At 64.4% G+C, this 22350-nt stretch overlaps 1 protein-coding gene across 15 annotated transcripts in view; it reads right to left on the bottom strand.

Annotated features, from left to right (window-relative positions):
* TCF3 (transcription factor 3) overlaps positions 1-4727 on the bottom strand; it is an 89892-nt gene extending 85165 nt beyond the window's left edge. For all 15 annotated transcript variants that reach the window (XM_075444500.1, XM_075444499.1, XM_075444506.1 and 12 more), the window contains exons 1-2: positions 4646-4727; positions 2135-2239 (exon numbers count right to left, since the gene is read on the bottom strand). In XM_075444500.1, the coding sequence (XP_075300615.1) occupies positions 2135-2212 (78 nt within the window). In that variant the 5' untranslated portion in view covers positions 2213-2239; positions 4646-4727. The remainder of the gene's footprint in view (positions 1-2134; positions 2240-4645) is intronic.
* Between the last annotated feature and the right edge of the window lie 17623 nt (positions 4728-22350).

Below are 22350 nucleotides of genomic sequence, written 5' to 3'. Positions count from 1 at the left end.
ATGGTTTGGGTTGGGAGGGACCTTGAAGACCATCTGGTTCCAACCCCCCTGCCATGAGCAGGGACACCTTCCACCAGCCCAGGGTGCTCAGAGCTCCATCCAACCTGGCCTTGAACCCTTTACGCAAACTCCGGAGAGGGGCATGCGGGGACGGGGGGTTGTGGAAACAGCTCTGGCTCAGACCCAGCCGGCGTCGGAGCCCTTCGGCCAGCGTCTCCCGGCGGGAACAGCTTCGAACCATTTGCTGGCAAACGACATTCGCAGGCCCTGATCCCGCCAGCAGCCGCCCCCAGAGCCGCCGCACAAACGCAGAACAAGCTCTGGTCGGTCCCAGGTTCACGCCAGCGTTAAGAGCGTTGGAAATGAACCCAAAATCAACCGTTGGGTGCGGATTAATCTCCAAGGACAGAAATCTGTGTGTACAGAGGGAACAGGTCAGGACCCCTCCAGGGAATACAGCTCTCGGCATGCAAATGAGGACGGTTCGTTAAATTTGAAAATAAGGTCCTGGGTTTTTTTTAAAGCTCTGAATGGTGAGTGGAATTTGTGTTTTGTTTTTTTCTAAGGAGAGGAAAAAGCAAAGCGGGAGCCACTGCAGCCCCGGCCAGGGAGCAGATGGGGGGTTCCTGACCCAAAGCGCAGTTCAGAACCCGGCACTCTCCGGAGCTGGGAAGCTCCGGGGCTCCCGCCCACCCGCAGGACCCCGGGATGAGAGAGGGACAAACAACCACGCACCCAGAACGTATTCCTGTTTTTAAACACAGTCCCCCTACCAACCGCAAAACACACTACCCTAAAAACACACGGCTGGTCGTTCAACGCAACCAGTCTCCCAGCAGCGCAGGAAACTGGGAGAACTGTGCCTCTCCTCCCGCAGAGCTGCTCTCTGGGGGACGCCCCACCGCCCCCCCCCCAGCACGGAGCCCTGCCGGGACGGGTACAAGCCCCAGCTCTATAAAAAATTTCATTTCTCATCGCTAAAGCTCAGCGCTCGGGTGCAGCGAAGCGGCCCAGCCTCAACACTTCCCACTAGCACAGCGCGTGCCCCTCGTTCTGCCACCGCTGCCCCCCCCCCACCTTGACTCCCTTCTTCTCCAAGGGGCACGAAAACCAGCCCAGCGGGGCCGTGGCTGGGTGCCCCAGGGCAGCACCGTGGCTGGGTGCCCCAGGGCAGCACCGTGGCTGGGTGCCCCAGGGCAGCAGCGGTGACACTCATCGTTATTCCTCCTCGCGGAGCTGCTGCTTCTATCTCCGCCGCACGTTCGCTTATCTCACAAGCAAGACACAAGCTCCCAGCGCCACGCGGGCTCCGCGCGCGGCAGAGGAACCCAAAGGAAAGTTCTTTTCTTTGGAAGAAAGCTCTCCCCTTCCCAAGCCACCTGCCCACGGCAGAGCGCGCGGCGGACGCTGCGTGGCACAGCGCCGACGCCGGACGGCCGTGCCGGGGGCTTGCCGGGGACCAACCCTTGCCCCGCTACAGCCGGAGGGGACTTCTCCTCCCGCACCCTTCCGGGGGAACTCTCAGGTCCTGTTTCTTTGAAAATAAACAGCTCCCCACCGCAGCTAAAGGTTTCCAGGAGACAGGGGAGCAGAGCGTGGGGAACACCAGTGTCCAACTCCGGCAAAAATAACACCCTGGAGAGCTTGGACGCGATTCAAACCGTGACAAAATAACCTGCGGGAGCAGAAGTTTAATAGTCTGGATCTGGGGAGAGGGAAAAAAAATGCCTGATTAATCAGCTACTGAAGTTACATCTCTGGACGGCTTCAGAAACAGTCACCCAGGCCGCCCCGCGGCGAGCGCTGAAGCAGAGAACACACAACGCCGCGACGTTTCCCCCAAATTTCCCATCCAGAAAAGAAAAAAAAACCAACCCACCTCTGCGCTCCCCGCAAGGAAACAATACGGGTTCGAGGGGAAGGGGGGGGAGGAGGGGCAGAGGCTTCGCTTCAGCTTGAAAATAAACAAGTCGCCGCACATGTGCACGCACACAAACACGGCACATCTGAAACCCATCACGTCCAATTTACGGGCTCGCGTTTCCTCCCCTTCTGCAGCTCCGAAACACCGAGCGCAAGCAAAGCCCCCGGGGTCTTTAAAGCCCCCCCCCCCGGCCCAGCCGCGCTGGCTTACCATACTGAAGTCCAGCAGGTCACTGAGCTCTTTGTCTGTCCCAACTGCAGCCATTCTCTGCTGCTGCTGCTGATTCATACTCCCACAGACTCCGCAGCGGCAGCCCTACAGCCAGCGAGGGGGAGGGGAGAGAGATATTTTAATGACTAGAGCAAACCACCCACCCCATTGATGAATATTTTAAAAAAGCCGGAGCGAGAGAAGCGAAAAAATCCTTGGCGCGGCCTCCGGCATCCAACCCGTGCGCGGCGAGCGCGGTCGGAGTCCTCGCATCGCACCCAGGGGCAGGAACAAGCGCTCTATTGACCAGACACACTTGTATGTTGGTTTTTTGCTGCCAATTCCACTAGTTCAGGCCAATTCTGTTCCCGGCGTGCGGCGAATGAAGGAGAAGGGGGGGGAGGAAAAAAAAAAAAAAAAGAGTGAAGTCGTTTATCAAAGGGTTCAGGCAAGTTATCACTCAGGCGCTTGTCTGGCTGGGCTCGCCCCCTCGCCTTCCCCCACGCTCGCTCCCCGCGGGAGGCTCTCTTGGCCTTGCCTAGTTTTGTTTAAAAAAAAAGAAGAAAAAAAGAGAGAAGAAAGAAAAAAAAAGGTCTGATCTTCCACCTCTCTCCTTGGAGTCGCCGAGCACCTGCGGCTGCTTTTTCAGGGGCTGAACGTGGGGATGCCCAGGCCGTACCCGGCGAGCAGCGAACCTCTGCCAAAAGGGACCGGGGGAATCAAGGAAAAAAAAAAATTAACAATTCTGGTTTTCGGAGGGTTTTGCGAAAATCAAGCCCTCCAGGCAACCTGGCGAGGGAGGTAAATATTATTCTTCCGAATTTTACAGATTTTTTTTTTTTTTAAAGGGAGACTGATCTTTTTGGCCAGCTCACTCTGATAGAAAAATATTTCTTTGGGAGGGAGGAAGAGAGGCCTGGGATGAGATAAAAGATTCCTTCTTTTTTGGCCTTTTTTTTTAGGAACTCATTCATGGTTACAAAGGGCAGCTGGCCAATAAATTTAACTCATTAATCATAAGGCTAAAAAAAAAAAACAAGAAAAAAAGAAAGTCCACGCGATCCAAAGCATTTGTAGGCTGCGCCGGCTCAGCCACCACACTTCAATTAAGTTTTTTAAAAGAAAAAAAAAAACCAAGAAACACACATCGAGATCAGCCCAGCGTGTAAAAACCCTTCGCCGCTATAAAAACCAGCCAGGGGATTTTTTTTTTTTTTTAAGTTTTCTTTTTTCCCTTTTTCTTTTCTTTAAAAAGCCTTTCAGGGTCACCCATGCATCTGGGCAGTAATTTTTCCAGCAGCTTCACCAACGCACCGCCCCGGCGGGGTCGGGGGCGAGGAGCTCGGCCCCGGCGAAACCCCTGGACAGCAGGTCCCTAAACCCCATAGCCCCCCAAAAATACCCACAGACCCCCTCCCCAAACCCCACAGCCCCCCCAAACTCCACAGCCCCTTCCCCAAACTCCAGACCCCCCCCAAACTCCAGACCCCCCCCCAAACTGCACAGACCCCTTCCCTAAAACCCACAGCCCCCCTCCCCAAACCCTGCGGACCCCCTCAAAACCCACAGCCCCTCCCAAACCCCGCAGCCCCCTTCCCCAAACTCCACAGACCCCTTCGCCCAACCCCACAGCCCCCCCCCAAACTCTAGAGACCCCTTCCCCAAACCCCGTAGCCCCCCCCAAAGCCCGCAGGCCCCCCGCCCCAAACCCCACAGCCCCAAATTCATCCCGGGCTTCTCCTTTCCAACCCCCCCCCCCCCCGTTTCTAACGGCAGCCCCCAGCCCGGGCAGGCCTCGCCCCCCCGCAGCACAAAGGCCGGGCCGGGCCGGGGCCGGGGCCGGCCGGGGGCCCCGCCGGTGCCGGGCTAACGCGCAGCAGATGTCCGCGCTCCCCCCGGCCCGCTCGGGTTTCCTCCGGCGAGGCCTCGGACAAAGGCTCCGCCGCCCCGGGACACGCGTGGGCCCGGCCAGGCCCGGGGGGTCCGGCCGGGAGCGGGGTAACCGAGCAGCCACCCCCCCCCCCGGGACCCCCCCCGCGCCGTGGGGACGGGGGGGGGGGCACAGCGGTGACCCCACGGTCCCTCCCGCCGCGGGGAGGGGGTGGGAGCGGCCCCCCCCCCCACGCCGAGGAGGACACGGAGCAACTCCCCCGCCGCCGGGCCCCCGCCTTTCGGGGGGGGGGGGGGGGGGGGGAGGCGGCTGAAGTTCGCGGCAGGACCGGGAACCGACCCTCCCCCCCCCTCCCCCCACGCGTGGGGACCCCCCAGCGCGCCCCGGCCGCTCCCCCCCCCCCCCAAACTTCTCTGCGAGCCGAGCGCGGCCCCGGCCCGGGACAGCCCACGGGGGAAGGGGGAGGGGGGGGCCGGCGCCCCAACTCCCGCCAGCGGCTTCGGGACCCTCCCGCTCGCGCAGCGCCGGGGGGGGGGGGAGCGGGGGAGCGCCGCCGCTTGATTATTTTACTGGTTTTGTCCTAATTCGCATTTATTTCTTCGGTTTTGGGGTTTCTTTACCTGTTCCGGGGCAGGCGCGCACCCCCCGCGGGGACGCGCATCAAGGTCCGGCGGGCGGCGGCCGCGGCGCCCAGGGCCGGCGCGCGGCGGCCCCTATTGTTCTCGCGCCGCCGGCGGATACAATGTAGCGAAGCGGCGCGATCGCCCCGCACCGGGCGGCGCGTGCGCCCCGGCCCCGCCCCCCGCCCCCCCTCACAGCCCCGCCCCGCCCCGGGTCCTAACGCCGCCGTCGCCGCTGCTGCTCCCCCCGGTACCGCGGCCGCTCCGCCTCCCGCCGCCGCCCCCGCATGGTTCCCCCGCGGCGGCGGCAGCTCGAGACGCCCCCGCCCCCTCCCCCCTTCACGCTTCACCCCCCGCCTCCGTCTCCCCTCCTCACGCCTCGCCCCCCCCCCGCGGCGGGGTGCCTCCTTCCCTCCCACCCCGCACGCCGTATCCCTCCGCGCAGGCAGCAGGTGATGTGGGGAGCGCTGCTCGTCACGCACCCCCCCCCGCCGAAGTTGGGGGCGGGGGGGGAGGGGGGAAGCGGGGCCAGCACGTGTTGCGGCGGGACGGGCCCCGACGGCAGCGCGCGGGAGCGGAAGCCCCCGCCGAATTCGGGAACTATGTTTCCTGGCGGAGGGGACTGGCAGACGCAGCGCCGAGGGGCGGGGCGGGAGTGCCGTGACGACACGGGGGCCTCGGCGGACGGACTGATGAGTCTTCGGGGCGCCGTCCAACGGCAGGGCCCCGCCGCTCCGAGTGACAGGCGGCACGGCCAACCACAGCGCGCTCTGTCCTGGTCCCCGCCCACCGAGCGCGGGGGGGCGGGGCGCGGCGGAGGCCGGGGGCGGCCGCTGGTTCACGTCGCCGCCCGCAGCTCCCCCAGCGCCGCCGACGGGGCCCCCGCTGGGGTCGGGCGGGCAGGGCCGGGCGGGCTCCGGGAGCCCCCGCCGGGCAGCAGCCGCCTCCCGGCCGGACGCCCCCTCGGCGCCCCGCCATGGGCCTGCAGGGGCCTGGCCCCGCCGCCCGCTCGGGGGGCCCCGGGAACCCCATGCGGTGCTGGGGACGACGGGTCCCCTCGACGGGGCGGGCTGCCCACAGCCCTGCCCGCACTCCTGCCTGCAGCCCTGCCCGCACCCCTGCCCGCCAGCAGCCTCGGCCCGTCCCCGGCAGCATGGCGGGCGTTGGTGATGTAAAGTCCACATTTTCCATCCAGATCTTCACATCTTTCCGCCCGCGTTCCCGCCCGGGGTGACCCGGCGGCTGGGCGCCGGCGCTCTGATGCGGGCGGCGGGCGCTTCGTACCAAAGGTGCCGCCTGGTGAGCCTGGCACCCGGCGTGACGTGCCGCGTGTCCGCCCGCGTCACCGGGGACGAGGGAGCTGCCGTTCGACGGGGCCTTTCCCCATCACTTGTTCGGTGGCTTCTGAAAACGCCGCCCCGGGGAGAAGGGAGCTGGGTTTGGGAGGTTGGGGGGCTCTCCTCAGCCCGGTGTCACTTCCCTGCCCTGGGTTGTGGCATGGCGGGGAGTGGGCCCTTCGCCCCGATTCAGCTCGTTTGAGTGGGTGCCAAGGCAGAGGCGGATGCGGGTGGGTGCTGCGGGTGCAGGCTGGGGGTCCCACATCTCGTCTCAGCCCACATCGGGAGCGGGGAGCGGGTGCTCTCCCTGGCCAGGCCCGCTGCTCCTGCCCTGCCCCGTCGGCGTCGGAGCCGTTGGTCAGCGAGGCTGCGTTGGTTTTCGCTTTGCCCTGGACCTGCCGGCCATTTGGCTTTTTTTCCTCTTTTTTTTTTTAAAGCGGAAAGAATTGCCCGTGTTTAAACAGGATCGGTGACCAAAGTCACGGCCCGTCATCCAGGATGGGTCTTCCGGATCGTATCAGGCACATCGTGCCCTGGCTGCCCAGAAGGCCAGTGGCATCCTGGGGTGCATTCAGAGGAGTGCGGCCAGCAGGTCAGGGAGGTTCTCCTGCCCCTCTGCTCTGCCCTGGGGAAGCCCCATCTGCAGCGCTGTGTCCAGTTCTGGGCTCCCCAGTTCAAGAAAGATGAGGAGCTACTGGAGAGAGTCCAGCACAGGGCTGCGAGGATGAGGAGGGGACTGGAGCATCTCTCCTGCGAGGAGAGGCTGAGGGAGCTGGGCTTGTTCAGCCTGGAGAAGAGAAGGCTGAGAGGGGACCTTAGAAATGCCTCTAAATATCTGCAGGGTGGGGGTCAGGAGGACGGGGCCAGACTCTGCTCAGTGGTGCCCAGCGACAGGACAAGGGGCAACGGGCACAAACTGGAGCAGAGGAAGCTCCAGCTGAACCTGAGGAAGAACTTCTTCCCTCTGAGGGTGCCGGAGCCCTGGCCCAGGCTGCCCAGGGAGGCTGTGGAGTCTCCTTCTCTGGAGATATTCCAGCCCCGCCTGGACACGGTGCTGTGCAGCCAGCTCTGGGTGACCCTGCTTGGGCAGGGGGTTGGGCTGGGGGACCCCCAGAGGGCCCTGCCAACCCCCACCATGCTGGGATTCTGGGATTCCCAGGGGTGAGAGCAGCCCCCACCCCAGTTCAGCAGGGATGGGGATGGATCCGGGCTGGCAGCGAGATGCCAGTCCAAGGTGAGCAAAGAGGGAACCGCCAGCCACCACGCTCGGACACAGGCCTCTGTGCCCCTCCGAGAGGAGCGTCCTTCCCTGGAGATGGGACTCGGCGCCCCGGGCACGTCCCGCACTGATCACATCGCCCTTTGCCCTGCCGCTGCCCCAGCCCCGGTCACAGAGCCCGGCCGGGGAACCGTTGCTGGGGCTCGGTGCTGGGAACTGGCGCAGGGCTGAGCCTGGGGCTGATGGGGCGGCAGAGACGCAGCCCCCCTCCACCCGTGCTGCGCACCCCCCCGCTCCTGAAGGAAGGGCACTGCTGCTTCGTGTGCTGCGCTCTTAAAAATGAAGACACTCACCTTTCCCCTGCCTTTTCTCTGTGCCCGGTGGCCCTTCGGGCTGCCATCGCCCCGCAGCCCCCCAAGCCCAGCTGCTCTCCCCCGCTGCGAGGCACGGGGCCAGTGCCTCCCACCAGCATCCCCCCCCCTTCCTCCGCTCCCCCTCTGCCTTCCGCTCCTGGGGATGACAAGGAGAAGATGAAACCTTTCCCTAACACAATTATATTCTAATTTTCCGTGTGTGGCCATAATTTCCCTGTCAACAATTGCAATTAAACCTCAGAGCCCCCTACCCTGCCGCTGGTGGCTGTGCAGAGCCGAGTGATGGAGAGCCGTGGCGGGCGGGAGTCGGCGGGAGCCTCGCCGCCTTTCCCCGGGCACGCGCGGCCGGGACCGGGGCGGGGGGTGAAGGCGGTGGGGGGATGTGTCTGCTCCGAGCTGGTTTGGTCGCTGTGCGTCTTTGTGTGTGTTGGAAATAGAACTTGGCTTTGGAAGCTCCTCCTTGCTGGTGGCAGCACCATGGTGAGAAGCGTGACCCCAGGCCAGCCCGCGGGGCTTAAAGCTCCTCCAGCATCATGGTTTTTTTCTTGAAGGTGAGAAGTTTCCCCTTGCAGTTCATGGTGTGGCCCTCTCGGTTTCCTACTTAGGACTATTTTGGCGTAGGGCAGGAGGAAGCAGAAGGGATGAGGGGATACTCAGAGGGGTATCAGGATGCTGGAGGGGGTCCGGTGACGTTCCCCGGCTGGAGAAGCGCTGGAGCCTGCAGGCTCGGGAGCGACCTCGCTGTCCCCTGAGCCGCTCGTGATGTGAGATATGGGCCGATCCGGCCCCTTGCCCCTGCGTAACGGCACGAAACCCAGTGGCGTTGCGTGGGTAACACCTCGAGTTCTCCTGGTTTCCATCCCCTGAACTTCAGGGTGGGGATAGCAGTTTTCATTGTCTTCACCCCTGTTAGTCCTAATAACATAGTAATTAATAAAGAAGTGAACGGAGCTGAGGTTGTGTCGTAGTCCTACGACACCAAGAGCTGCGACATAAATCAAACACAGTTTCACATTGGCTCTTGCAGTACTCCGAGCTGGCGATGCCAGGGGAAAACCCTACGGCGTAGGGGAGGCTCCGGGGTGGACGTGGGGACCTCCCCTCCCGGGCAGGTCATCCCCCTGGGCTCCGCTCCTGGGCGAGCCTTGCTGGAAGGGGAAGAGCCCATCATAGAATCATTAAGGTTGGAAGAGACCTCCGAGATCATCAAATCCAACCATCACCCCATCTCCCCCATGCCTGCTAAACCCTGTCCCCAGGAGCCACATCTACACGGTGTTTGAACCCCTCCAGGGATGGGGACTCCACCACTGCCCTGGGCAGCCTGGGCCAATGCCTGACCACTCTTTCAGGAAAGAAATTTTTCCTGATATCCCATCTAAACTCCCCTGATGCAACTTGAGGCCGTTTCCTCTCATCCTATCTCTGGTTACCTGGGAGAAGAGCCCAGCCCCCCTCACTCCCCCCTCCTGTCAGGGAGCTGCAGAGAGCGAGAAGGTCTCCCCTCAGCCTCCTCTTCTCCAGACTGAACCCCCCCAGCTCCCTCAGCCGCTCCCCATCAGACTGGTTCTCCAGCCCCCTCCCCAGCCTCGCTGCCCTTCTCTGGACCCGCTCCAGCCCCTCCATGTCCTGCTTGTGGTGAGGGGCCCAAAGCTGAGCACAGGATTCACGTTGGGACCTCAACGCTCCCTCTCTGGAGGAACAGCAGCCGTTGTTGCAAAAGCATCTGCTACCTCTGGGAAGGGTTTTGCAGCGCTGGAAGCCGGTGGTGAAGCCGGCAGTGCCGACGGGGCCGGAGCATCCCGTGCAGAGCCCCAGCAAGGAGCCTCCAGCTCTACCCACGCTGGGTTTGCCATCGTCCCACCGCGTCCCGGGGAAATGAGTCCCCTCATTGCCGCCAACGCAGCTGATGTCCCTCAGCTTTGCTTCCAGGGCTGCTTGGTCCCCTTCCCAGGGTCCTTTCCCGTCCCCTGGTCCCAAGCTCCAGCAGCTCCAGCCCTGGGTCCCCGCAGCACCGTACCCGCTGGCTTTAGCACCTGGCAGGGCACCCGCAGCCCTGCGAACCACGGGTGAGTTCTGCAGGAACCAAACCAACCCCACTGGAGCCAAACCCGGGTTCATCAATTCCCGCCCCGCGGCGCAGTGCCGTGTTCGCAGCACCGTGCTGGGGGAAATAGAAAGTAATAAAATATCAATAAGCGATAGCTGGAGGGGGTGACGGAGCGGGGGTGCCCTCGCCAGCCTGCACCGCGCCGGCTTTGCTGCTTCCCGCTCCGGGGATTTGGCGACGTTGAGAGTTTTGCAGAGGAGCAGCATCCCTGGGTAGCCCTTGGCTGAGGTCGGGGGGCTCCGGCCAGCTCCCAGCTCCGGCCGCGACGAGCTCCCTGCCCCAGGTCTTGCTCCCCGTGTGCGAAGCGGAGCCGTGCAGCTCCCGGCACGGCCTCCTCCTCCTCCTCCTCCTCGCTGAGGCCTGGGCAGGTTGTTACATGCAAGAAGGCAGAAGTCAGCGGAGAGAGGCTGCAGAGCCGCGCACCGCCTCCACGGGAAGACAAGCCGTTATTCCAGTCGGGTCTTTCTGTTTATCTGCAGCCCTGGTCTCCGTGCCTCAGTTTCCCCTGGGCGAGATGATGGCAGGGACGAACGCTGCCCACGGGAGACCCTCGGAGATCTTTGCAGGTGCTGCTGGGGGTACGGCAGCGGTGTGTCAGCCCACGCCAGCACCCCCAGGCAGGGGAGCCCCGAACCTCGCGGCAGAAACCGGCCCGAGCTGAGGCCAAGGGGGCTGCCGCCTGTCCCAGCACCGTTCCCAGGGACAAAACCACCTCAGCCATTTAATTTTTCGCCGGGGAGGTGCCGTCTGCAGGGAAAGGGCTGCTGGCATGGAAGGAAAGGCTGAAACCTGAGGTGGGGTGGATGGAGCCCCCGAAACGGCAGCTTTGGAGCAGGTTGTTCTGCCTCTGAGCCCCCACCCAGGCCCGTCGCTGTCCCCGTGTCACCTCCTGGGGAGGCTCGCTAGGGTCCTTGGCTGGGAGAGCTTGGGAGTGCTGGGCTGGTCCAGCCCAAATGCTGCGGGGCTGTCTGGGGAGGGCTCCGGCCCCAGGGAGGGCTTGCGGGATGCCGGCCGCTGCCACTTCCCTCAGAGCCTCCCACCCCCCCGACAGAGCTGAAGATGGCTGGACGTTCAGCTCAGTGCTGGGCAGCAAAACCGGCTTCAAAAAAAAAAGGTACTGGAGAAAAATCCCCATTTCCCTGGAATTTCCTTCGAGCAGGGTTGTTTTTCCTGGATGTGATGTGATTCTCGGGGTACAGCCGGGTACAGCACTGCTTGCTGGGACCTGCCCCCCCTTTGGGACCTGGACTCCTGCCCCAGCTATTAATGACCAGGGACACCGTGTGACAGCCACCCGCGCCGCGAGGGACCTGCAGATGGACGGCCCAGGACCACCCAGCGAGGCCGGGGGCTGCCCAAAGTCCCCCTGCAAAGCCCCCATACCCCTAAAAATCAGTGCAGCCCACGGAGGTCCCCTGGGCGTGGGGGACAGCGAGGGGCAGGACCAGGCTGGCATCTCCCACCCGGAGGTCTGGGGGTGCCATCCTGCCCCGCTTCGTCCCAGTTGCAGGGAGGTAGAACAAACTGGGAGGTGCGGAGCGTGGCTCGACGCTGTCACGGCGGAGGATGCTCCGGCCGATGCCCGTCCCCGGGGTCACCGGGACGTTGGCCGGCGTGAGGCCGGGCTCGGGCCACCTCGCCGGGCGTCCCGGGGCAAGGGGCCGGTGGGAGCCTGGGGCTTCGTGCTGGATCCGGGCGACTTTAAGGAGCGAGCTGGAGTTCATATTTGCGTTTAGTCACAGTGTGAGTCAGACATTCCAGCCCCGGCTGCCGAAATGCCTCAGCTCTGACTTCTGATTTCCCACTGCAACCTCGGGGCTTATTTTTCTTTTTCTCCGCCCCCCCCCACCTTTCCCTTTCTCCTCTTTCTCTTCCCTTTCTGGCCAGTCCTTTCTGTCATGGGCATCCCAGAGAGTTTATTTTTCCCTGTAGCAGTGGGGAGCTGAGGGGGGGGTTAAACCCCACCAGACAGTGCGGCCGTGGAGGGGGTTGAGCCGGAGAGACCCTCGCATCCCTCCAGCAAGGCTGTGGGGCTCATGGGGGTGGCAGGAGCCTCGCTGAAGCCACCGGCAGCTTTTGGCTACCCCGGCCGTCGCGGTGAGGCCCCAGGGCAGGGCAAAACTGGGGGGAAGAGGGGAAGGAAACGGGGGAACCCCCCCAGGAAAAGCCCCCCAGACCCTCCGCTCCGTGGCAGGGTACGTGCCGGGCTTGCGCAGGTTTATTTGTCCTCAGCAAAGCCACAGTTCTTGGTTTGTAATGGTTTGGATTAAAAAAGACCTGGAGCTCAGCGGGCACCGACTGGGGAGGTGCCTCCCCCCTGTGCCCCCCCCCAGCTCCTCCTGCAGGCACCGGGCACCCAGGGCCCACGGGAGCATCGGGGCTGCGCAGCACAGAGCTGGGGGCTGCGGGACCCCCCGGGCCGGGGCTGGGGGAAGGAGACACGCCGAGGCTTTGGGCAGAGAGGCAGCGGAGGGTTTGGGTTCCCGGATGATGCCTTCCACATGGTGTTGCATCACGCACAGCTGTTACATCACTTTAGCCAGGAAATTTAAACCAAGTGGCCTCGGCTGGAAATGGTGGTTTAATTATTATTTATGGGCAACAACAACAACAAGGAGAGAGAAAAAAAGGCCTCAAAACTCTTTTTTTTTTTTTTCTTGTCTTTAAAACCCGCCCAGCTCTGGCTTTGCAGCGACTTTGCCCCCTGCGTGATGGGGCAGCAGCCGCGCTGCCACGGGGACGGGCTCCTGGCGAGGCCACGCGTCGGGCTTGGCTCGCGCTCTCCAGGCAGCTCGGCCAGCGGTTACTGACCCTTCGGCCACGCTGTCCCCCTCTCCTCCGAGGGTCCCCCTTCTTCCCAGCAGCCCCCGCAGCAGAGCCGGGGTGCTGCTGGTCCCCGTGCACGGATGCTCCCTCGGCCGAAGGGCTGAGCGTGTGCTGCCAGCGTCTCCCTGAAAGCATCGTCACCGTCGCTCGTTATGGCGGTGAGTATCTCCCGTGGGACAGTCCGGAGTCGAGCGATGGATCTGAGTTCATTCCTGCATGCCGGGGCTGCCCATCAGCGTGGCCTGGCACAGCCCTCGGGGACATTGGTGACAGGGATGGGTCCCCTCCTCTGAACTGTTTTGCTCCTTTTCTTCCAGCTGTGGGGACAGAAGCAATGCCGAGAGCGCGATCGTCCTCGCTGCCTTCGCGTGGGGGGCATCGGGGACCCTCTTCTTCCTCTCTCCCTTCACCCTCTCTTTTGGGCACCGTGCGGAGCGGGGACGTCGGCAGCCCCGACCCCCCCGCTGCCAGCACCCCAGGGGTCCCGGGATGGAGGGAGGCACCGTGGAGGGAGGGGGCACAGCCCAGCCCTGGCTGAGGACCCACGGGAGAGCCGGGCGCTGTGGGACCGGCCGAACCCAGCCCCGCAGAGCAGCACCCGCCTCCGCTCGCCTCCCAGCCCGCGCGGAGCCGGGATGGAAACTTCTCACCCGCGCGTTGAAAACCTTCGGGGCGGCTCGCTGGAAAACGCAGCGGGGAATTCTGCTGCCTGCAAACCCCCTCGCTTTGTGCCAGTGTTGAAAAAACGCAAAAAACGCAAAAAACGCTCCGTCCAGAGGCTGCCCTGGTGCCTCGGCGATGACAAACGGGCTCCCGCCGCCGCCCTCCCTAACGCCGCCCGCAACAGCGTTTTCCAGCCCATTTTCTGCAGACCACTGGGTGCTGGTGGGACCCCTGGGAAGCGCGAGGTCGTGCCGTGATGCAGCACCCCAGCGCCGTGGGCTCTCCTGGGGCTCCGGGGAAGTCGGTCCCCGAGTTGTGATATTTAGATGACTTCACTGTAAAAAATCCCACCCTGGGTGCCCCAGCTCAAAGGTGCTTTTTGTCCCCCCGGGCAGCAGGATACGGTCCCCACGGCACAGCAGAGCCTGGGGATGCTTGTGCCTGCTCAGGGGGTGCGATCCTGCCGGGGGGGCTTGGAAAAGCTGCCTTAAAATCAACCAAAACGAAGCCAGGGTGATGAGGGAGGCTTCGGCGCGGTGTGCGGGAGGTGGCAACGCGGCGTCCCCGGCCCCAGGATGGCGTCCGCCTACGAACAGGAAACCCTGGGTAAGCGTTCGCCGGGGCGGGGGGCCCGGGGAATCTCCTCTGAATGGAAAGAAAAAGCACCCCCGCACCCAAAAACCACCTTAGCGCCTGCTCTGAGGTGGGGGGGGAATCTCCTGGGGTGCCCCTGCTGGGGTGCCCCTGCTGGGGTGCCCCAGGGGGGCCGGCGGGACCCATCTTCCCTCGCCAGGATGCAGGGCGAAGGCTGCTGAGACAGCTCGTGTGTGGGAGAAGGTGAATGGGGGGGAGTGGGAGATGCTGGTGTGTCCCCCCCCAGCCTGGGCAGAGACACAGGCAGGAGGCTCCGGGGAAGGGGGATGGGGACAAGGAGAGGGAGAGGAGGGAGGGAGCAAGGTGGAGAGGAAGAGAGAGGTGGAGGAAAGGAAAAAGCTGTCATGGGAGTTCAGTGCGGAGGGGGGAACAGGGACAGGAGCCTTGCCTGTGGGTGCTGGCGAGGATGGCAAACGCCCCGTCCAGCACCTCCTCACGGTGAGAACAGCAGGACCTGAGGGCAGGTGTCAGACCTGAGGGTAAATACTCTCTGTGGATGTGGAAGGTGGCAGCACCCAGCTAAAGGGCTGCGAATATGCCCTCTGCCAGCTGGAAAAGTCCCCTCTGCCCACCCCAAAAGCCCCGGTGAGGACAGGGCAGGAGGCAATGGCAGGTTTTTGCCTGGGTCTGGGGGTCTGAATGCCGCTGTAACGCGTGGTTAAGAGGGTGCCTTTCCAGCTTCTACAGGCTGAACAGCTAAATAAATACATCGCCGCGGTGGGGGGGGCTCAGAAAGTTTCAATTTGCAAATGTGCCCCCAAAGTGGAGCTGCTCCGAGTGCCGGGATGGCGGGGACCGCGGTGGCCTCGGTGCCTTTGCTGCGGGGGAAGGAGAGGACTCAGGCGGTGCTGCTTTGGGACCGGCCAGGGGATTTCCCTTCACCTACCCAGATCTCTTCCCTTCGTGGGTTTTGTGATATAATGTCAAGTTTTTGCATTGTTTGAGGAGTAATAGAAACCGCCCCGGTGAGGTGAGTCCCTGCTCCAGGCTCCGTGGGGCACGGCCATGGGAGAGGACGGCCAGACCCCGGTGACACCCCTCGCCACAGCGGGAGCGAGCTCCAGACCCCGCTCCGGCGAAGCCAGGGTTTGCAGCCGGGCCCGTCTCAGCCCCGTTTTCCATCCTCCCTCCTGGGTCTCAGCCCAGGGAGAGGTTTGGGCACCGCCTGCCCCCCGACTGCCTCCCCACTGCCGGATCACAGAATCCCAGCATTCCAGCATGGCAGGGGTTGGCAGGGCCCTCTGTGGGTCCCCCAGCCCAACCCCCTGCCCAAGCAGGGTCACCCAGAGCAGCTGCACAGCACCGCGGCCAGGCGGGGCTGGAATATCTCCAGAGAAGGAGACTCCACAGCCTCCCTGGGCAGCCTGGGCCAGGGCTCCGTCACCCTCAGAGGGAAGAAGTTCTTCCTCGGGTTCAGCTGGAGCTTCCTCTGCTCCAGTTTGTGCCCACTGCCCCTTGTCCTGTCGCTGGGCACCACTGAACAGAGTCTGGCCCCGTCCTCCTGACCCCCACCCTGCAGATATTTCGAGGCATTTCTAAGGTCCCCTCGCAGCCTTCTCTTCTCCAGGCTCAACCAGCCCAGCTCCCTCAGCCTCTCCTCGTAGGAGAGATGCTCCAGTCCCCTCACCATCCTCGTAACGGGGGGATCCAGCCCCGCTGGCTAGGGGAAGATCCAGTTTGGATCTGTCACCTCCTGTAATGCCCCGGTCCTTGACCTCTGTGCCTGCACCATGACCTCATCCCACCACTCATGGCTCTGGCACAAGTGGAAGATGCTGAACCCCCCCCCCCCAAAACTTGGGCTTCAAGGAGCAAAGACCAACCTGCCCATGAGCAGGCACCTCAAAACCGACCCGGTGCCCTGGAGAAATTTACCCGGAGTGACTTAAATTCATAGCTCAGCTCCCCAGCAAGGGGTTGAGTTGTGGACGCGCTTCTCCTGGAAGGACGCACCAGCCCAGATCGCCTTGTCCCAGCAGGTCCTGGGGGCCGGAGACAAACGATCCCCCCCCCCAAATCCACCCCTCTTGCCCGGGAAGGGCTGGGCATGGGGAAGCTGTAGTCCCGCCGGTTCTTGCCCGTCCTTGGCCGCGGCCGCAGGTGCGTCTCCGCCGTGTCCTCCCACCCGGCCTGGCCTGCGGCATCGCTTCTCTTTCGCTTCCCCGGGCCGACGCGGCGCGTGGGTGGGGGAGCCGACCGTGCTACCACGGAGGTATAATTAGATACCGGCACCCCCGGGAGCTCACGTCACTTCGGCGGGGAGGAAGGAGAAGCAGAAACTCCTGGGAGGGCCGAGCTGCCATGGGGGTCTGGGGGGCTGCGCTTCTGCGGCCCGGGGACGCGGCACAGGGCGGCCAAGGGGCGCAGAGCATCCTTCCCCGCGCTGTCCCCCGTCCCCACCGGCATGGCGGCGGCAGGGGCTGCTGCCGGGGGGTGGTCGCCGGGCGATGTCCCCACGCGGGGAGCAGCCAAAAATGCCACAGCCCGGCCGTGGGCACCTGTTCTGCAGCTGAAGCTGTCGGGTCCCTCCCGGGGGGTTTTGCAGGGTGCTCCCCCTCCCCTTCATCTGCAGCTCTGCGGGGTCTTTGGGGAACGGGGCGGGGGGCACAGGGGGGAGATGGGATGAAATCCAAAGGTGGGTTAAGGGAGACCGGAGGAGGAGGAGGTGGAGGCTGAAGAGATGCTCAGCCCTGTGAAAGGACACAGCAGTAAACCCACCTCCCCCCAGCCGGGGGGGGACACAAGAGGGGACGTGGGCACCCCACGGCTCAGTTTGGGGCTGTGCCGAGTGGCAGGGGACACTGAAGACGGAGAGTGGTGATGTGGCTCTGGGTGGGTTCCCAGCAGCCCCACCAAGGGCTGAGGACACCGGAGAACCCCGTTGTGCCATGGCCCCAACCCCACGTCCCCGCAGGGCCCTGCCACCCCCGCCCCAGCAGCGGGGAGCCTGGGTGCAGCCGCGAGCTGTGGGGAGGTGGGCTGGGGGGGGAGGAGGGCGCAGGAAGCCAGATTAACGGCACCGGTCGTGAAATCTAGAGCAGACCCATCTGTCAGGCGTCTCCTGCTCGAATCCGGCTGCGATGCCTCCCCCCGCGTCGCCCCCCACCTCCTGCATCCCCTCCCCACCCCGCTCCCCGTAAACCCGCATCCGGGGGGGCTGCGGGGAGCATCCTCGGGGGGGGGAGAGGAGGTCTTGGGGTGGCGAAGGGGCTTTTTACCCTTATTAAACCCTGGATGTGCCTTTTGTTCCCACGGGAGCCCCTGGCCTGGGCTCCCAGCTCTCCTCCGACCCAGTTCTCGGACAGCCAGGGGCTTCCTCTTCTTTGGAGGTCTCCAGAAAGCTCCAGGTCAGGGAGTCGGGGGGGGTTCATGATGGTTTTGTTTCAAATCAGGAGCTTAAGAGGGAAAAAAAAAGCACGTTTGGAGAGGCGAGAGGAAAGGGCAGAAAGGTGGCTCCGACCTGCCCATGCGCGCGGCCGAGCCCTGGCTCTGCAGTTCCTGCACAGCCCCGCGTTTGAAGCTGTTTCAAAGCTTTCAGAGACTGGTGGGGCTGGACCCCCCCTCGGGAGCTTCCGGGGAGGGGGAGCGGGGTGCCAGCTCTGCCAGCCCCGCGGGTGCCAGGGGTGCCAGCGGCAGGACCACGGGGCCGGAGCGTGGGGGAACCCGGGCAGCGAGCGGAGGCTGGGAGCTGGCAGGATCGTACCCGGCCAGCCCAGCCCCACGCCGGCCCCACGTTCACACCGGGAGGGGAAGCCCCCGACACCTCGCCCAAACTGTGAAATAGCAAAAACCTGGCTGCCTCTCTGCATCCTGCTCAGATTTTGAGCGAAACCAGGCAAAAAGTGGCTTGGAAGCCTCCGACCCCGCCACCATCTCTGCTTAACGTTGGAGAGCTGCGGGGAACGGTGCCTTCTGATCAAACCGGGCAGGAGAGCCGGGTGGAAGGACCCGAATCCGCTGGAAATGGGAATACGCAGCTGGATGTACGCGTGTGCAACCTGCGACCGCGGGGACGCCTGCGCCCGCCGTTTGCGGTGACCTCCGTTTGACTTGGCAGCCGGTCGGATGCCTCATCTCATCTCCGCATCTCGCTCGGGTGCCGAGCGCCTTGGCTTCCCCCGCTCCTGCCTGCTGGGGCACCCGCATCGCGCAGGCACAGCGCCCGTGCGCTCAGCGCTGCGGGGACCAGCACCAGAGCCTTCCCCCTGGTTAATTCAGGGGTAAGGGGGAGTGGGGCCCATCCCCGCATCCCTCCTCCATGCGCCCGGCATCCCGGGGACGGGAGGTTGGGGTGCCGGGGATCACCCTCGTCTCTATTTTTGTAGAGCCATGAAGCTAAAACCGGCTACGCTGCAGGTGCCCAGGGCAGTGCCGGCAGCCAAGGTGCTCGGGGCTGGGCGATGGGCTGCGGGGCAGAGCCGGGTGCTCAGCTCTCACCCTGCCTCCGCATGCGCTCTCCCAAAATAAAGCGACGATGCAAAAAGCTGCATCTACTCCAACCTGCTGCTCGACGAGGAGGGTGTCACCCTGAGTTATAGCTCGCTGTTTTCCTTCCCTGGTAGCTCATAAACTCACAGAATCCCAGCATGGCAGGGGCTGGCAGGGCCCTCTGGGGGTCCCCCAGCCCAACCCCCTGCCCAAGCAGGGTCACCCAGAGCAGCTGCACAGCACCGCGTCCAGGGGGGCTGGAATATCTCCAGAGAAGGAGACTCCACAGCCTCCCTGGGCAGCCTGGGCCAGGGCTCCGTCACCCTCAGAGGGAAGAAGTTCTTCCTCGGGTTCAGCTGGAGCTTCCTCTGCTTCAGTTTGTGCCCGTTGCCCCTTGTCCTGTCGCTGGGCACCACTGAACAGAGTCTGGCCCCATCCTCCTGACCCCCACCCTGCAGATATTTGTAGGCATTTCTAAGGTCCCCAAATATTGGTGGGTTTTTCCCCAGAACAGGGGAAGTTGACAGGGATGGGGAGCTCAGCAAAGGAACCTGCGAGCTCCTTGCCCCACGACAAGCACCCCACAACCCACGCAAGGAGGATGGGGGGGTCATTGGACTCAACTCGTCGTTGGTGCAGGGAGTTGCTGTGTTTTGGGTGCAGCAGGAGCTAGACAGGGGGATGTGCTCCCCCCAGCCTCCCCCCCCCCCCGCCTCTGTGGTTTCCCTACCTGCTCCCAGGGCCCCCCGGCCCGGGTGACAGCGAGACACAGAAGGCAGGATGTCACCTCAAACCTCAAGAGGAGCTGCCGCCGAGGGGGAGGGCGGCCGGGATGCTGAGGCAGAGGGGGGGATTTGCAAGTCACCGTATGTAAACACGGGGGCTCCTCTCCTAACCGTCCCCCTCCGCAGCCTCCCAGCCTCACCGGGGGCCGTGCGGCTCTCGTGTCCCCCCGGGGATGGGGAATGGCCCCGGTGCACCGTGAGCTCCCGGGGGAGCGGGGACACGACCCTTTACTGGGGTCGTACTGGGACCCTGCCGTGACGACGACTGAAGAAAATGCCCCGACGTGTTCCTCAGGGCGGTGGCACGGGGGTGTCCCCTGCTCTGTGGGTCAGCAGAGCACCCCGACCCCCCGAGCCCGGCCATCCGCCGTGCGCTCGATTTGGTAGCTTTGCGGCAATGGTTGGGGACCCTGCGACCCCCTAAGCTCACGGGGGTCCTCAGGGCCGGGGGGGTAAATTCGGGACTCTGCCCTCAGCCCGCTCCATTTCTGGGCTCCTCAAGAGCTGCTTTAATTCCAATTTGTTGGCCACCACCTTCACAAACCCTTTTTCGCTCATCCATCATCCACACAACCCTCCAAACCCCCCCTGCAGCCCACCTGCCGTCCGAGCCCCCTGCCAGCTGGGAACCCCCGGACCCCCGACCCCATCGGGCTCTGCGACGCTGGACGTGGGGCTGGGACACAGCGAGGGGGGGTCCCTGCGATGCTGGACGTGGGGCTGGGACACAGCGAGGGGGGGTCCATGCATCGCTCCCGAAACGCTGGGCACTGCCAGCACCCACCGGCCCTAATGGCGCTTGGGAGGGCGATGGGGAGGGGGACACCCGGGCATGGCAGCGCCCACCATGGCCCCACGACCCCGAAGTTGCTTGGTGGGGGTGTTGCACGGGGAGAGCACCCGTCTGCGCAGGCACCCACTCCCCAGGGACGGGGTGTCGGGCTCTGAGCCCCCCCTGGGAAAAGGCAGCGAGCTCCCCGCTGCCCGACGGCGAGAGGGTGAGCACGGGGAGGGGGGAACAGAGGCAACCCCCCTCCCGCGCCCCCTCCCCGTCCCCCCGCGCCCCAGCTCTGGGTGAGCTGAAGGTTTCCGGCTCTGCAGGTGTGCGGTGGGGCTGAGCGCGGTGGCGGGGGGGCCAAGGCGGGCAGGGGGCTGCGGCGGGCGCTGGGTTGCGTCTGCCGGCTCAGCCCGGCTGCGAGGCACCCGCGTGCCGAGGATGAGGACGGTGCTGCTGGGGACGATGGGTCCCTTTCCACCCACCCCGTGTCCCCTGCCAGCTCCAAGCTCCCCGGTGCCCTGGGCAGGGAGGATCTTTCGCCCCAGGAGAGCCGGGGGGATGCCCTGGGGTGGGGGCGAGCTCAGCTCCAGCTCCCCGGGCCCTCGGATGGCAAGCGTGGCTTCAGCCTCCGGCCACCAGCCGCCTGGCCACCCTGGCCACCGCGCCGTGGGGCAGGAGGGGCCATGGGAGGGGGCTCCGGACCCCGCGAGCAAGAACTTCTGTGGCTTCGAAAGAAAGAAAAAAGCCCTGCGACCCCGGGGAGCAGCTGCTCCTGTTTGCCCGGCTCCTTTCCTGCTTTTTTTTAAAATTTTTTTCTTCCTTTTTTTTTTTTTAAATCTTCTTCTCTCGCCTCGACCACAGCGACGCTAAGATGGAGCCGGTTCCCTCCCATCTCACCCAAAACCGGCTCCCTCCGCCTGCCCTCCCACCCCACCCCACCACCTCCACCTCAAGGGTGACAATGACAGCTGCAGGGCTCGGGGTTGTCCCTTCCCCCTCTCCCGCACCCCTTCCCGTCCCCCTCCTTGTCCCCATGCCCCCCCCCCAACAGCTCCCCGGTGTCGAGCCCCCCGAGCCGGGCTGCCCGACGGCCCCCGCAGCCTTTCGCCGTGACATTTGAGAAATGCCAGGCTGAGCCGGGAGACGGCAGCTGCAGGGTGGCACCCGGCCAACTATTCCGTTTTGGGTGGGTTTCGGTTGGTTTTCCGCAGTGGACGCCGCTGGCGGGAATGAAAGGGGAAGGGCTGCGCCCCGGCTCTCGCCCTCCGGGTTTGGGGGCTGCCGGGGGGGACACATGGCACCCACGGGCGGATCGGTGACAGGGTCGGACCCAGCCGATGGGGACTGACCCCACGCCCGAGGACCAGTGGCATCGCTGTCGCAGCTCAGCGGTCCTGCTGCCCCCCACCACCCCCAATCCTGGGGGTATCCACGTGTTGTCCCCCCAGTTCGGGGTCCCTGCTGAGGGTCCCAGTGGGGTCCTCGCCCCCAGGGCACTCACGGCTTGGGAAGACACGGCCGGGCACGGTGTTCTCCGGCATCCAGCTCTGCCGGGAGTTTGGCCAGGAGCGGGACGCGGGGATCCGGATGGGTTCAGACCCCGGGTCCCCAGACCCCAGCCATGCAGGACCACGCAGGGAAGAGTCACCCCACGGCTTGGGGGTCGCTTGTTGGCCCGTGGGGAGCCGGAGAGCCAGCACAGCCCCGACGCAGGGCTCGGTGCCAGTGGGGACAGCACCAACGCGCTGCCGGCTGGCTGGGGCTTTGCCGGGGAGGGGGGGAAGGAGACGCTGTTTTTCCTCGTCGTTGCAGGTACCCAAGTCCCCTGGCTGCCACCTTGCCTTGACCATGGGCAACGACAACTGGGCCGGCACGAGGGACGGGGACGTTGTGCCCCATGCCCTGCTCCGTCCGGGGCAGGGGACAGCAGCAGGCAGCAAGGACAACCCTTGGATACTCATATTTTATATTCATGTAAGCAACATAAATCCGCCTGGCTGCTCTTTCCCTGACAATAGAATTCATTATGATGGAAATATCCTCCGGAGGACTGCAGCTTAATTACCTCCTGATTTGCATTTTTGCATATTAATGACTGCAGAGCTGCTAATTTTGCTGCATTATTTTAAAGGCGAAGCAACCCCGCTCCTCTGCAGTCTCGCCTGCCATTTTCTTTTCCCCTCACTTTCTGCCCGTCAGGGCTGGCGGTGGCACAGCCCCGGGCTTGGCGGGTGCCACTTCAGCCGTCACCCCAGCGCGATGCCCCGCTCCGTCCCCGTGCCACCCTCGGAAGCGCCAGGCCTGCCTCGTTAGCTCGGTGCCCTCGTCAGCCAAACCCAGCCCCGCGGGATGTCGCTGGCGTGGGATGCCCCGGGCCGGCTGCCCTCGCGGGGTGTCCCCGGGATGTCCCCAGCGAGCGTTGGGGGGAGCGTGGCCGCCCGCGTCCTCGGCGCTCCCGGCTGTCGTTCTGGTGGTGGCTTTCTGGGCAGCGGTGTCACCGCGTGTTACTTCCACTCCACGGCTCCAACCGC

This window comes from Opisthocomus hoazin, chromosome 27, assembly GCF_030867145.1.
Source record: "Opisthocomus hoazin isolate bOpiHoa1 chromosome 27, bOpiHoa1.hap1, whole genome shotgun sequence".
Lineage (NCBI taxonomy): Eukaryota > Metazoa > Chordata > Aves > Opisthocomiformes > Opisthocomidae > Opisthocomus > Opisthocomus hoazin.
The sequence above is the reverse complement of the archived record's forward strand: the minus strand, read 5'-3'. Positions and strand labels throughout refer to the sequence as shown.